Source organism: Bos grunniens, chromosome 15 (genome assembly GCF_055505025.1).
Source record: "Bos grunniens cultivar Pamir isolate PY7600 chromosome 15, Bosgru_T2T1.0, whole genome shotgun sequence".
Taxonomy (NCBI): domain Eukaryota; kingdom Metazoa; phylum Chordata; class Mammalia; order Artiodactyla; family Bovidae; genus Bos; species Bos grunniens.
In genome coordinates, this window is record NC_141179.1 from 40,910,935 (window position 1) to 40,923,163 (window position 12,229).

General features: G+C 46.2%; 1 protein-coding gene across 2 annotated transcripts in view; it reads right to left on the minus strand.

Annotated features, from left to right (window-relative positions):
• The window catches only part of PARVA (parvin alpha), a 179,548-nt gene extending 178,623 nt beyond the window's left edge, over positions 1-925 (minus strand). Inside the window, exon 1 of one of the 2 annotated variants that reach the window (XM_086340000.1) lies at positions 413-925. In XM_086340000.1, coding sequence (XP_086196126.1) covers positions 413-668 — 256 coding nt within the window. In that variant the 5' untranslated portion in view covers positions 669-925. The remainder of the gene's footprint in view (positions 1-412) is intronic. The other variant, XM_086340001.1, reaches the window with a different exon arrangement.
• Between the last annotated feature and the right edge of the window lie 11,304 nt (positions 926-12,229).

A 12,229-nucleotide genomic window follows, 5' to 3' on the forward strand; every position in this document is an offset into this window, starting at 1 on the left:
AAAGACCAATGAAGGCAAAAAGTCAGAGTGAAGGCGCCCAGAAAAGTTTCAGCAGAAACCTGGGAACTGCCAGCCTTCGGCGCAGAGAAGGCGGGGACTTCGGGCCTAGGGGAGGCCGTCGCCTCCGGGCAGGAGGGCCCGGCCGCCTCCTCGGCCCCTGGCCCAGCGCGGGCGCTTTCTGATCCCAGGCCCGGGCCGCCCCACCCGACCGCCTCGGGGCCCGGGAGGGCAAGCGCCCAGGCGACAGCGAGCCTGGCAGCGGCGAGGACTGGCCCCGCGAGACGTTCCCGGGCAGCGCGCGCCCGCGCCACCGCGCGCCCCCCTCCCCGGCGCCGGGCACCCGCGGCGCGCTCCCGCCCAACCCCCGGAGCTCCGGCCCCTAGATTCCCGGCCCTGCCCGGGCCGCACTCACCCTCCTTGGCTTTCTTCCTCCGGGCCAGAGTCCCTCCGAGTTTCCCCAAGAAGGAGTCATCTTTCTTTCGGGACGGGGGCGACTTGGGAGTGGGGGACTTGGGGACAGACGGCGACTTCTGCGGGGAGGTGGCCATGGCGGCAGAGCGGGCAGCCGCGGGCCGGTCGGGACGCGGAGCTGGCGCTGGGCGGACGCGGCGGGCGCGGCGGGACTGAGGCTGCGGCTTTCCAAACGGAAGCGGAATTATTCCAAGCATTCGAGGCAGCTCACGCTCGCCTTTCCCTTCCCTCTCTCCCTCCCTCGCGCCGCCCTCCGCCCTGCAAGGAGCTGAGCGCTCGGGGCCCGCGCCCGCTGCTGCTGGGAGCAGGGAGGATGCCCCAAACCTGCGCCTGGCAGGACGTGGGGTCTCATCTGTTTCGCTGTGTGTGAGCCTCCGGCCTGGGAGCCTTGGAGCCTGGAGGCCGCTCTTCCCCGGCTCTGCAATCGGCACACGTCCTCGCTCCAGCCCCGAGTTCAGTGATTGCTGAACCGACCCCACCTGCTACTCTGCCTCGCGCTGATTTGGCCCGGCTGCTTGGTGAGGAGCTCGCTTTTCACCTGCTGCATTTCTAAGTGTAGTTACTGGGCCCATCTCTTGTGCCCCCGAAAAAGAATGAGCTTGCTCCGGAAAGAAAGTGAACCGAAATGTATTCGGGCCCTACCCGAACAGCACATCCAACTGTTCTGCTCTTATCATGGCTATCAACCTCCTCTTCAACCCCTTCTAGAGTGGGAAGTTTGAAGGTCATGAGCACTCGTCAACACCTAGAAGCATCCGTGTTTCTAGCAGCTCAGTGGCTTGTACAAAGGAGGATCTCAAATGCAGGTGGAGACATGCATTGGAAGATGTGGTCATCAGCTCCTGTGGGGGCGCCAACCCGCCCCCCCCCCCCCACTTATGTTGCCTAATTGAAAGCAACAGTGACAGCCACACTCATTTGGGCTAACGGGGTGGGGGGTGGGGCACAAATGTCCGCATTTCAGACTCTTGCTGGAAATGATTAAAGGCACGTTTTATAGTGCTTGGCCAAGTTGAGGTTCTCCCTTGGACTCCCCTGCCTGAATCTGACACACATACACACCTCTCTCCTCCCCCCACAAATACACACCCACCCACCCAAACTGTTTCCTTCAAGTAGCTACAGCTGATTGATGCTGAGTGATCACATGATTCAAAGGGCCCTAATGCTTGACTGGAGAACAGCCAATCAGATAGTCTCCATCAAGAACCTGATGTAAGCTAAACACTGTTGTCAGAAGTCCAGCACTTGGTGATGATCATGCAGACTCCAGATGGGGGGCATCCATTTGTAGCCAGGGGGAAGCTGATGCCTGGACTTCCCAGGTGGCGCTTGTGGTAAAGAACCCGCCTGCCAATGCTGGAGACATAAGAGAGGCAGGTTCAATCTCTGGGTTGGAAAGATCCTCTGGAGGAGGACATGGCAACCCACTCCAGTATTCTTGCATGGAGAATCTCATGGACAAAGGAACCTGGCGAGCCACAATCTGTGGGGTCATAATGAGTCAGACACGACTGAAGTGACTTAGCTCTCACTCATACTGATGAGTAGAGAAGCAAAACAGTGGAACAAATAAGTGTGTTGGAGAAACCTTGTGGTCCGAATAATGAAGAACCTTGGGAGTAGCTGCCTGGACTTAGAACCTTTTTCAAGGGCCCACCTGTAGTTCTCAGGAGGAACACTTCTGCTTCCTTCCTAGGACATGCTCCTAAAGCCTTGTAATAACCCATCTGCCTGTGCTTGAGCCGATTAACAATTCCTGAGAACATAAATTTAACAAGGTGGTCAGCAGATTCTCAGTGTTCTTCTTGTCTTTGCTTAAGAGTCATAATTTTACCTGTTTTGAAAATTATACTTTATCTGTTTCCTCTTATCTAGTAGATACTGCTAGATGACTGATCTTCTTCAGAGCCCACCATAGGAAGTGACTGCAGTCTGATGGCTGCTAGAAGACAGGTATTCTTTCCTTCCTGAGTTCCCTCAAGGCTCACCCTCTCACCACCCGTGTGCTGCTGGTGACTGTGACATCCTTGTTTAACGATATGGCAGAAAATATTCCATTTCTCAACATCTCCAAATGCTCCGTGGTGGTCTAGTGGTAAGGATTTGGCAATCTCAACATCGCCAAAATTTGCTCTCTGTCCTTGAAACTCTTATCAAGGAATCATGAGACACACAGCTCAACAGCTGTGATATCTTGGACAAGTTTACTTCCATTTCGGAGTCTTTTACTTCATCTACAGAATGATGTGGTAGAAGAGCATAATGGTTCCCAAATCTGATTGTGCTCTAGAAATTCTGATTCGGTACATCTGAAGTGAAACCAGGGATAGGGTTTGTTTTTTTTTTTAAATAGGGATTAATTACATCAGGGGATTTTGATGTAGTTGATTCAGGTACTGATGTTCGGGCATCTAGAATCACTTTCAACTCAAAAGTTCTATGGTTCTCTATTCTTTACCAACTGCTAATCTCTGCATGCAGGGCTTAAGTTCTAAATACAACATGCTCAGATTTGTACATGGAGATCTCTTAACTGCTCCTGCATGCTTTTGTATATACAATTCTCTTTGGTAATTTTTATGCATACTGAGGTTTGGAAATGACTGAGCAAGACTAAATGGAGAAACAAAGGAAAGTTTTGCTTGTTGGATGCTTGCTCCCAGGAAATACCAGCAAAATAAGCTATAAAGTTCATTGTATGAGTTCATTGTATGCTATGGTAAGGAGAGTCCCACCTTGGTAGAATCTTAGTAGCATCTTGGACTGAGGAAGAGCAGAGTAGGAATATTTATAAGTTTTGAAATCTGGTTTAAGTCAGATCATTCAATGAGGGTTCAGTTCAGTTCAGTTCCGTCGCTCAGTCATGTCCAACTCTTTGAGACCCCATGAATCACAGCACGCCAGGCCTCCCTGTCCATCACCAACTCCCAGAGTTCACTCAGACTCATGTCCATCGAGTCAGTGATGCCATCCAGCCATCTCATCCTCTGTCGTCCCCTTCTCCTCCTGCCCCCAATCCCTCCCAACATCAGAGTCTTTTCCAATGAGTCAGCACTTCGCATGAGGTGGCCAAAGTATTGGAGTTTCAGCTTCAGCATCAGTCCTTTCAATGAACACCCAGGACTGATCTCCTTTAGAATGGACTGGTTGGATCTCCTTGCAGTCCAAAGGACTCTCAAGAGTCTTCTCCAACACCACAGTTCAAAGGCATCAATTCTTCGGCACTCAGCTTTCTTCACAGTCCAACTCTCACATCCATACATGACAACTGGAAAAACCATAGCCTTGACTAGACGAACCTTTGTTGGCAAAGTAATGTCTCTGCTTTTGAATATGCTATCCAGGTTGGTCATGACTTTCCTTCCAAGGAGTAAGAGTCTTTTAATTTCATGGCTGCAGTCACCATCTGCAGTGATTTTGGAGCCCAGAAAAATAAAGTCTGACACTGTTTCCACTGTTCCCCATCTATTTCCCATGAAGTGATGGGACCAGATGCCATGATCTTCGTTTTCTGAATATTGAGCTTTAAGCCAACTTTTTCACTCTCCACTTTCACTTTCATCAAGAGGCTTTTTAGTTCCTCTTCACTTTCTGCCATAAGGGTGGTGTCATCTGCATATCTGAGGTTATTGATATTTCTCCCAGCAATCTTGATTCCAGCTTGTGCTTCTTCCAGTCCAGCGTTTCTCATGATGTACTCTGCATATAAGTTAAATAAGCAGGGTGACCATATACAGCCTTGATGTACTCCTTTTCCTATTTGGAACCAGTCTGTTGTTCCATGTCCAGTTCTAACTGTTGCTTCCTGACATAGTGTTTGATTAATTTTGACTAAGGATTGTGATAGACTAGTTTAGGATTGGTGGACACGAGGTAAGACTTTCAAAGTGTCTCGGAGAGTAAATAGTCTTTAATGCTATCTATTGAAAAGTTTAAGGGTTTTATGTTCATTTCAATGAGATTGTGGATGAAGTCCTTAAACAATGAAGTTATTTGTACCTTTTATCTTTCTGTGCAAGAATTTTTTGGAATAGTTTATGTTGATAAAGGCAAGGACTGATAAAGTCCTGTTAAAATGTGACAGTAACCTATACGGGTGTGAATGGCCTCCAAGGTCTCAAAATTGCGCAGCTGTTTTTTTATTCAAATTTTCTGCCTCTTAGATAATTCTCAATCTCTCTTGAAAGCCCAGGTTGAATGGATGGTGAATTATTTATAAATCAACGTTATTCAAAGTGTAGTCTGAAGACCAGTATTGTATGCAAACTGCTATTAGTCCTAATCTAAAGATAGAAACTGAGAGTGTTTAGAAACTTCTATACAATTTAACAGTGCAGTTTTACATTTATTCCTTTTTATTGTATATTACAAAAATATTGATCTGCAATGGATTGAAACTTCACTGTGGATTGTGTGAAAAACACTATTCTAAATTATTGTGGTTTTCTTATAAATTTCATATACTCTCTTGATATTATAGTCCTTATGGATATAAATTGTTCTGGCAATTCATATGCCAGAATTTGATATCATATCCTTATGATATGAATTTGTTCAAAATTAAATCAGTAATATATTGGAAGGCAGCTTTCATGGCGCCTGGCACTGAAGTAGGCTGAATTTATATCTAGCTTAATCAGGGACATACACCTCAGGCTGTTGTTTGATTAATAAGATGCAAAGAAGGACCTGCACCAGCTCACTACAGTCTCACTTGGCTTTTACAATTATGGCTGCACTGACCAGCTAGCTGCCTCTCTCATGCTTGGCCATTGGTTTCATCTTATCCAGTGGCTAGATGATGAGGACGGCTCATAAGTTACATGTGTGTTGCTGAGAGACTACTAACTCTCTAGTCAGTCTTTCTTCAAAATCTAGATCTAAGCCAACTGCCCTGGGAGAAAAGAACCCACATTCGAGTCCTGGCTCAGTGGCTAGATGACCTTGGACAAATATCTACCCTTTCTGTATGTTCATTTCCATAATCAATAAAGTCAAGTCAAGATAGTTCCTACTCCCTGGACACCCCACTTACCTTATCATCAATAATTTCAATCCGGATTATGCCCAAGAAAATGAGCACATTTGTTTACCTGGATACATGTTGTAGAAAATTTATAGCAGCACCATTTAAACACCTATTAACAGTTGAATTGATAAATTGGAATAGTCAGACAATGGAATGTTATACAAGAATGAGAATGAACAGTTTGCAACTATAAGCAGCAATAGGAACGTCCTTCATGTTGAGTGAAAAAATTCAGACATAAAGGAGCATATGCTGTATCATTCTATTCATATGAAGTTCATAAATAGCAAAACTAGTCTCTGGTGTTAGAGTCAGGTTAATGATTAGGCTTGTGAGCAATAGTGTCTATAACAGGGCAGGGGGGAAGACATTAATATGAGAGAGGCTACTGGAACTGGTGATGCTCTGTTTCTTGATCTGGATACTGGTTACATGGGTGTATTTACTTTAAAAATCCATAGAGCATTTACTTAATAATTTGAGCAATTTTCTTTATGTAATATTTTACTTCAATAACAATTTACACACATCATAAAAATGGGCGATTTTTAAAAATGAAGCCATGGGATTGCATGCTCTGGAAGCTCCCCTTTATCTCTATGGTCTCCTTCTCCAACTCCCACATTTGATTTAGCTGTTAGTTGAGTTGTTCTGATCATCTAACCCTTGGGAAAGATGAAACTGATGACTCATGGCCCATGTTACTCAAAAATCCATTCCGAGTAGGCCAATTTTGCCCCCAGACCTTCCCAGAGAGGACCATTTTTCTAGCTAAGCACATGCAGCTCTCAGCCACCCAGCCTTGTTCCTATCCTAGTCCCCTCATCTTTCCTCAACAGTTCCAACATGTAGGGCTTTGTGATTTACAAGGCAAAACCATGTCATGGTGAAGATCTGGGGTTCAAATCACCACTCATCAGCCAAATATCTTTATAATTTAATCATTCTGTGCCTATTTTCTCATCAAAATGAGTACTTTCCTCAAGAGGTTGCTGGGATAACCAACAGAGTTAGTGTAAATAAATTACTCAGCTCAGTGCCTAGCAGATAACAAACCTTAGTTCAATAACTATTTGTTATTAGTATCTCATTTGAGACTCATAAGTGATATTATTATTACCTCCATTATACAGATGAATAACTTGAAATTTGGAGTTTAAACAACTTGCTTCAGATCACATAGCAAATAACCGAGAGAATGATAGACCTTAGAATCTGTTCTGTCAACGAGATATAGAATCTAGTTTTCAGCTGGGATTATTGTCCTTTAGAATAAAGACTATATTTCCCAGCAAGGTACAGTCAGATGACTAAATGTTGATCAATGAGATGTAAGCAAAATTGTTATGCAGCAGCTTCTAAGAATCTTCCCAACAAATATGTGGGAGTTGGATGTTCAGCTTCTCAGACAACCAGACAACTATGTGATACAGGCCAAGCCTCCCACTGAGAACAGCTGGAAAAGCTGGACAAAATGTAAAATAAGTCTACTTGAGAGCCCTGGAAAGCTAACAGAATTTACAAGACCAAGATTTAGGAGAAGGATGAACCCCAGAGAGGTGAGCCTGTCACTTGGGACTACTTTCCCCTGAGAGGCACCTGCCAAATCAGAGGTAGCAGCTGAGAAGCCAAGAGGTTGAGCAGGGCAGTTACCAACCTAACCTACCTACCAACCTAACAAGGATAGGTAGACAATGGCTCAGACAGTAAAGAATCCACCTGCAATGCAGGAAACCCGGGTTCAGTCCCCGGGTCAGGAAGATCCCCTGGAGAAGGGAATAGCTACCTACTTCAGTATTCTTGCCTGGAGAATCTCATGGACAGAGGAGCCTGACAAGTGACAAGTCCATGGGATTGCAAAGCGTCAGACACCACTGAGTGATTAATACTTTCATTTTTTTTCAGACAAAAGTTCAGGCAGCACCTGAAGGCAGGGACTTCCCTGATGGTCCAGTGGTTAAGAATCTGCCTGCCAATACAGGGGACATGGGTTCAATCCCCAGTCCTGAAAGACCCCACATGCCACAGGGCAATTAAGCCTGAGAGCCACAACTGCAGAAGCCCGAGTGCCCTAGAGCCTGTGCCCCACAACAGGAGAAGCCACCGCAGTAAGTCCACGCACCCCAACTAGAGAGTAGGCCCCGCTCGCCACAAGTAGGGAGAAAGGCCGCTCGCAGCAGCTGGGATCCAGCACAGCCGAAAAAAAAAAGTTCAGGCAGCACCAAACTGGGGCCCCCAGTAAGACCCCCTTGCTTGATTTGGGACTCCAAAATACCCCACTCTAGTAGACAAATTGAAAATAGGGGAACTTTCAGTAAAAAAACACAACTGAGAAAAATTATTAATAAATAGCAGATCCAAACAGAAGGAAATACTAAAGTGTATGGCAGGAAGAACGTTTTTCCAGATGGAAGAAGAACAAATAAAAGGGTAAATATGTGGGTGTATCTAAAAGAACTGACTACATAAAATGACAAAGTGGTGTCTTACAGAGTTCACAAATATATAAATCAAATTAAAATGCACTAAAGCAAAAGCATTTAAATTGGGAAGTGAGTAAATGAAGTTAAGTTCTAAGATCCAGGCATTGTCTGGGAAGAAGTAAAAGTAACGATTTATCCTGGACTTTGATAAATCAAGGAATCATGTTGTAACCTCTAGGCTAACCATTAAAAGAATAGTAAAAGAGTAACTACTAAGATAATGGACAGTAAATTGGAGCCTGCGTGTTCCATTCAGACGGATTTCATAAACTGTGTTTGTATCCGTCATCTGCCTTTTGCATTCTGTTTTATTTTGCTACTTTCCTTTTTTGTTGTTGTTGTTGTATAGGTTTAAAACCCGGGATAGAGGTAAACTAAACATTTCAAATCAAGTTAAGGTACAATTCAAGCTGGAAGAGGCTTTCACTGGGGAAATCTTCATATTCCCCAACTGTGAATACTATCTGTTATAGGTTGAATTGTATCCCCTAAAAAAAAATATTGAAGTCCTAACCCCTAGAACCTTAGAATGTGATGTTATTTGGGAATGAAGTCATTGCAGATGTAATTAGCAATGTTAAAATAGCACACTGGGTCATACTGGATGGGCATCTAATCCAGTGAGACCAGTGTTGTTAAGAGAAGGATGAGGACTTCCCTGGTGGTACCACGAATAAGAATCTGCCTGGCCAATGCAGAGGACACAGGTTTGATCCCTGGCCCAGGAAGATTCCACATGCCACAGAGCAACCAAAGCCCCTGTACCACAACTACTGAGCCCATGCTCTAGAGACCACAAGCTGCGACTACCCAAGCCTGTGCACCTAGAGCCTGTGCTCTGCAACGAGAAGCCACCATGGTGAGAAGCCCATGCACCGCAATGAAGAGCAGCCGCCACTCACTGCAATTAGAGAAAGCCCATGCACAGCAACAGAGACCTAGCCAACCAAAAATAAATAAATTATTAAAAGAGAGAGAGACAGAAGGATGAAATCTAGACCCAGACAAGCACAGAGGAAAGACACTGTGAAGACAGATGGGAGAAACAAGTTTACTGGAGTGTCATCACAGCCAAGGAACGCCTGGGGCTACCAGAAGCTGAAAGAGGCCAGCAAACACCCTCCTCTAGGGGCCTGAGAGGAAGCATTGCCGGGAAGACACCTTCATTTTGGACTTCTGGCCTCCAGAACAGTAAGAGAATAAGTTTCTCTTGTTTTAAGTCCCCCAGGTGTGGCACTTTGTTACGGCAGCCCTAGGGAAACTGATACACTATCTAAGGGACAAAATGGGAGGTCCCAGGAGGTCATGAAGAGGGTTTTACAAAGGGTCTGGCTCCCAATCGGTCACTGGAGGTTTGACCACATCAAAGCAGCAGGATCAGGGGATGTGGAGAAAAGCTAGATACAGCCTCCTGAGACTTCTTTAACCACTGAAAGCAGAGCATGCTCTCAGGATGAAAAGAACATGTGAGAAAATGGCATGGCGCCTGCGCTCAGAATCTTAAGTGAGAATTCTCATTGCATGTCCCCCTCAGGAGCTCCAGGGTGTTAGCAGTGGCCTTTGAAGACCAGGCTGCCAGTGGCCATGCCCTCCAGGGTCCCTACTTGCTGAGAACAGGGGTGGACGAGTGCTTCTCTCGGTGAGCTAGGAAGGTATGGGGCTGGGGGAGGTTGGCAGACCTCAGTCTTGGTTTGTGACATCATGGACTGAGGGTGGGGATGTTTTTGAGGATCCCATGGATGATTCCATTCAAATGGTCTCTGATCCAGCCATGGGGGAATGTGTCCCAAGTTCTTGAAGACAGGTGACTTGCTTACCTATCCTTCAGATGCCTAGAAACTAACTGTAAACATTAGCAGGGGGATTTCCTCCCTGAGCATGGTAGCTGAGTGTCAACTGCATGTAGAAGTGAAACTTTAAAATCAGTGGCTCTTACTGGAGTCATTTGGCAGAGGACTAGAAAACCCTCCAGAGAATCAGTAGCAGGGGTAACGTTTTAAGGATAGAAAGCCACGGTTGTCAGCTGCTTTAGACTCAGCCAGGCAAGAGTGCCTGGGGTTCTGGTGCATCTTTTGGTGTGGTCTGTGTCACAGGCCACTGAGATTATCCCCAGGGTCTCCCCTCTTCCCTCCCAGGGCAGATGATCAGGGGAACAAGATCTTCTCTATCGCAGTTGTAATCCATTCTAATCCAGTTTCCTTGCACACCCACCCCGATTTGTGTGGCCTAGCGGAGCAAGAGTCTCTGCCTCCGTCTTTTCTGGGGAAGATATTTTGCTGTTCATACTTAAATGTTTCCTTTTAGGGAGAAGGGTTAGAAGTATTACATCTAAGGGTGAGATGCAATCAAATCACCAGGGCCAGACAGTGTCTTAAGAGTGGATTTAAAGAATCAGCCAAAAAAATCTGCAAGAGGCTGAGCAAGAGTCAGCAGAGACCAGCTCAGAGAGAGAGAGAGTCCCAAAAGGGAGGTGACGACACTCTGAGAGTGCATTTCTTAGACTTGTTTACTGCTTATATCTCCTCTTGTGGGAACTGTCCATTCTTACCCGTTCTGCTGAGATCTGAGGGGTCATTTTCTGTTTCTGCTGTGGGATTGAAACAGTTTGAGATTATCCACAGTCATTCCAGTTACAAAGTTATTTGTTAGCCATTTCCATTTTAAAATTGGAGTCTATGTAGAGCAGACTCACTCTTGTAAGGAAGCTACAAGGCAGAGAGGAGGAGAGGGAGGCAGAGAGAGAGGATTAGCCCCACTTCACAGATGAAGATGCTGAGGCACAACTGAGTAGTTCAGGATCATCCAGCGAACAGTAGAAGAGCTGGAATTTGAGCCCTAATTAGGGATTCATGCTCAGCTTACTGTTTAGAATGATTATACCTTTTTTTTTTTTGAGCTATTGATTTGTTTTCAAATCACACACTTGTGGTTTGGGGACTACCCCACACACATGCACATATATTTCCTCTGAATTCTTAGGGATCCAGTTTATGTTATTCTGGGGATGGGCAGGGAACTGAATTCTCGTGCCACCAGTGTCCTATGGGCAGCTGCGCCAACATCAGGTGGTTTGTTTCGGGGTCACATAGGCCCTCGAGGACTGTTTCCCAGTGACCCCGTCTTGCTCCCCACTATCCCTGAGCCTCCTCTCACCTCTGCACGCTCTTCCTAAGGACCTGAAGAAGCCACACTAGGCCCCAACATGCTCCCTGACCTTCCACTCCCATCCCCTTGGCCTGTGCTCTTGGCTCCCTACCCCTGGGACTAGAGATTGAGTTGCATGGTACCCTGCTTCTCAATTTAGTGCAAAAAGTCCCCTGGGTTGGGTCCACGGCAGTGCGTCTGCAGTACTTGATTCCCCAGGATAAGCAAGATGCCGGTTCCCAGAGAATCATGGTTATTGTAAGATTGTTGTGAGGGGTGGTGGAGTTTAGGTAATTTAAGTGTTTAAACGATTGTTTTTGAGTTTGAGTATATCAGTCCTGGGTGTTCTTTGGAAGGAATGATGCTAAAGCTGAAACTCCAGTACTTTGGCCACCTCATGCGAAGAGTTGACTCATTGGAAAAGACTCTGATGCTGGGAGGGATTGGGGGCAAGAGGAGAAGGGGACAACAGAGGATGAGATGGCCGGATGGCATCACCGACTTGATGGACGTGAGTCTGAGTGAACTCCGGGAGTTGGTGATGGACAGGGAGGCCTGGCGTGCTGCGATTCATGGGGTCGTAAGGAGTCGGACATGACTGAGCGACTGATCTGATCTAATATGTAGACGTAGTATAGAAAGAAATGAAACACTCAAAAGGGCAGCTTGGTCTTCTAGTGCCAGATTTCCCCTGAACAGGGCTGGGCACTGCTGTGTTGGGACAGCGTGGCAGTGAGAACCAATCAAGGAAAGAAACAGGCAAGCACAAGGCACAGGTCTGGGTGGGGACACAGGGAGGTCACACAGCTGGGCGGTGAAGGGCTGGGCTCTAGAGGCCAATGTCTGGGTTCACCCCAGTTTCCCTACTTTGTACCTGGGCTACCAGGTAAGCTCCTGACTTCAGTGTCTCCATCTTATCATCTCAGAATGGAGCAATGTTTATCTTAAGTATTTTGCTTTCAGGATTAAGGGGAGTAATGCCCCTACAGGGCTTATTGCAGGTGAATTCTCAGGATCCATTACCATTATCAGGGTCAGAGGGCTCCTGAGGGGAGCTGGGCCAGCATAGGTCCAGCTGTTTTTGTTTCTAGAAATGAGC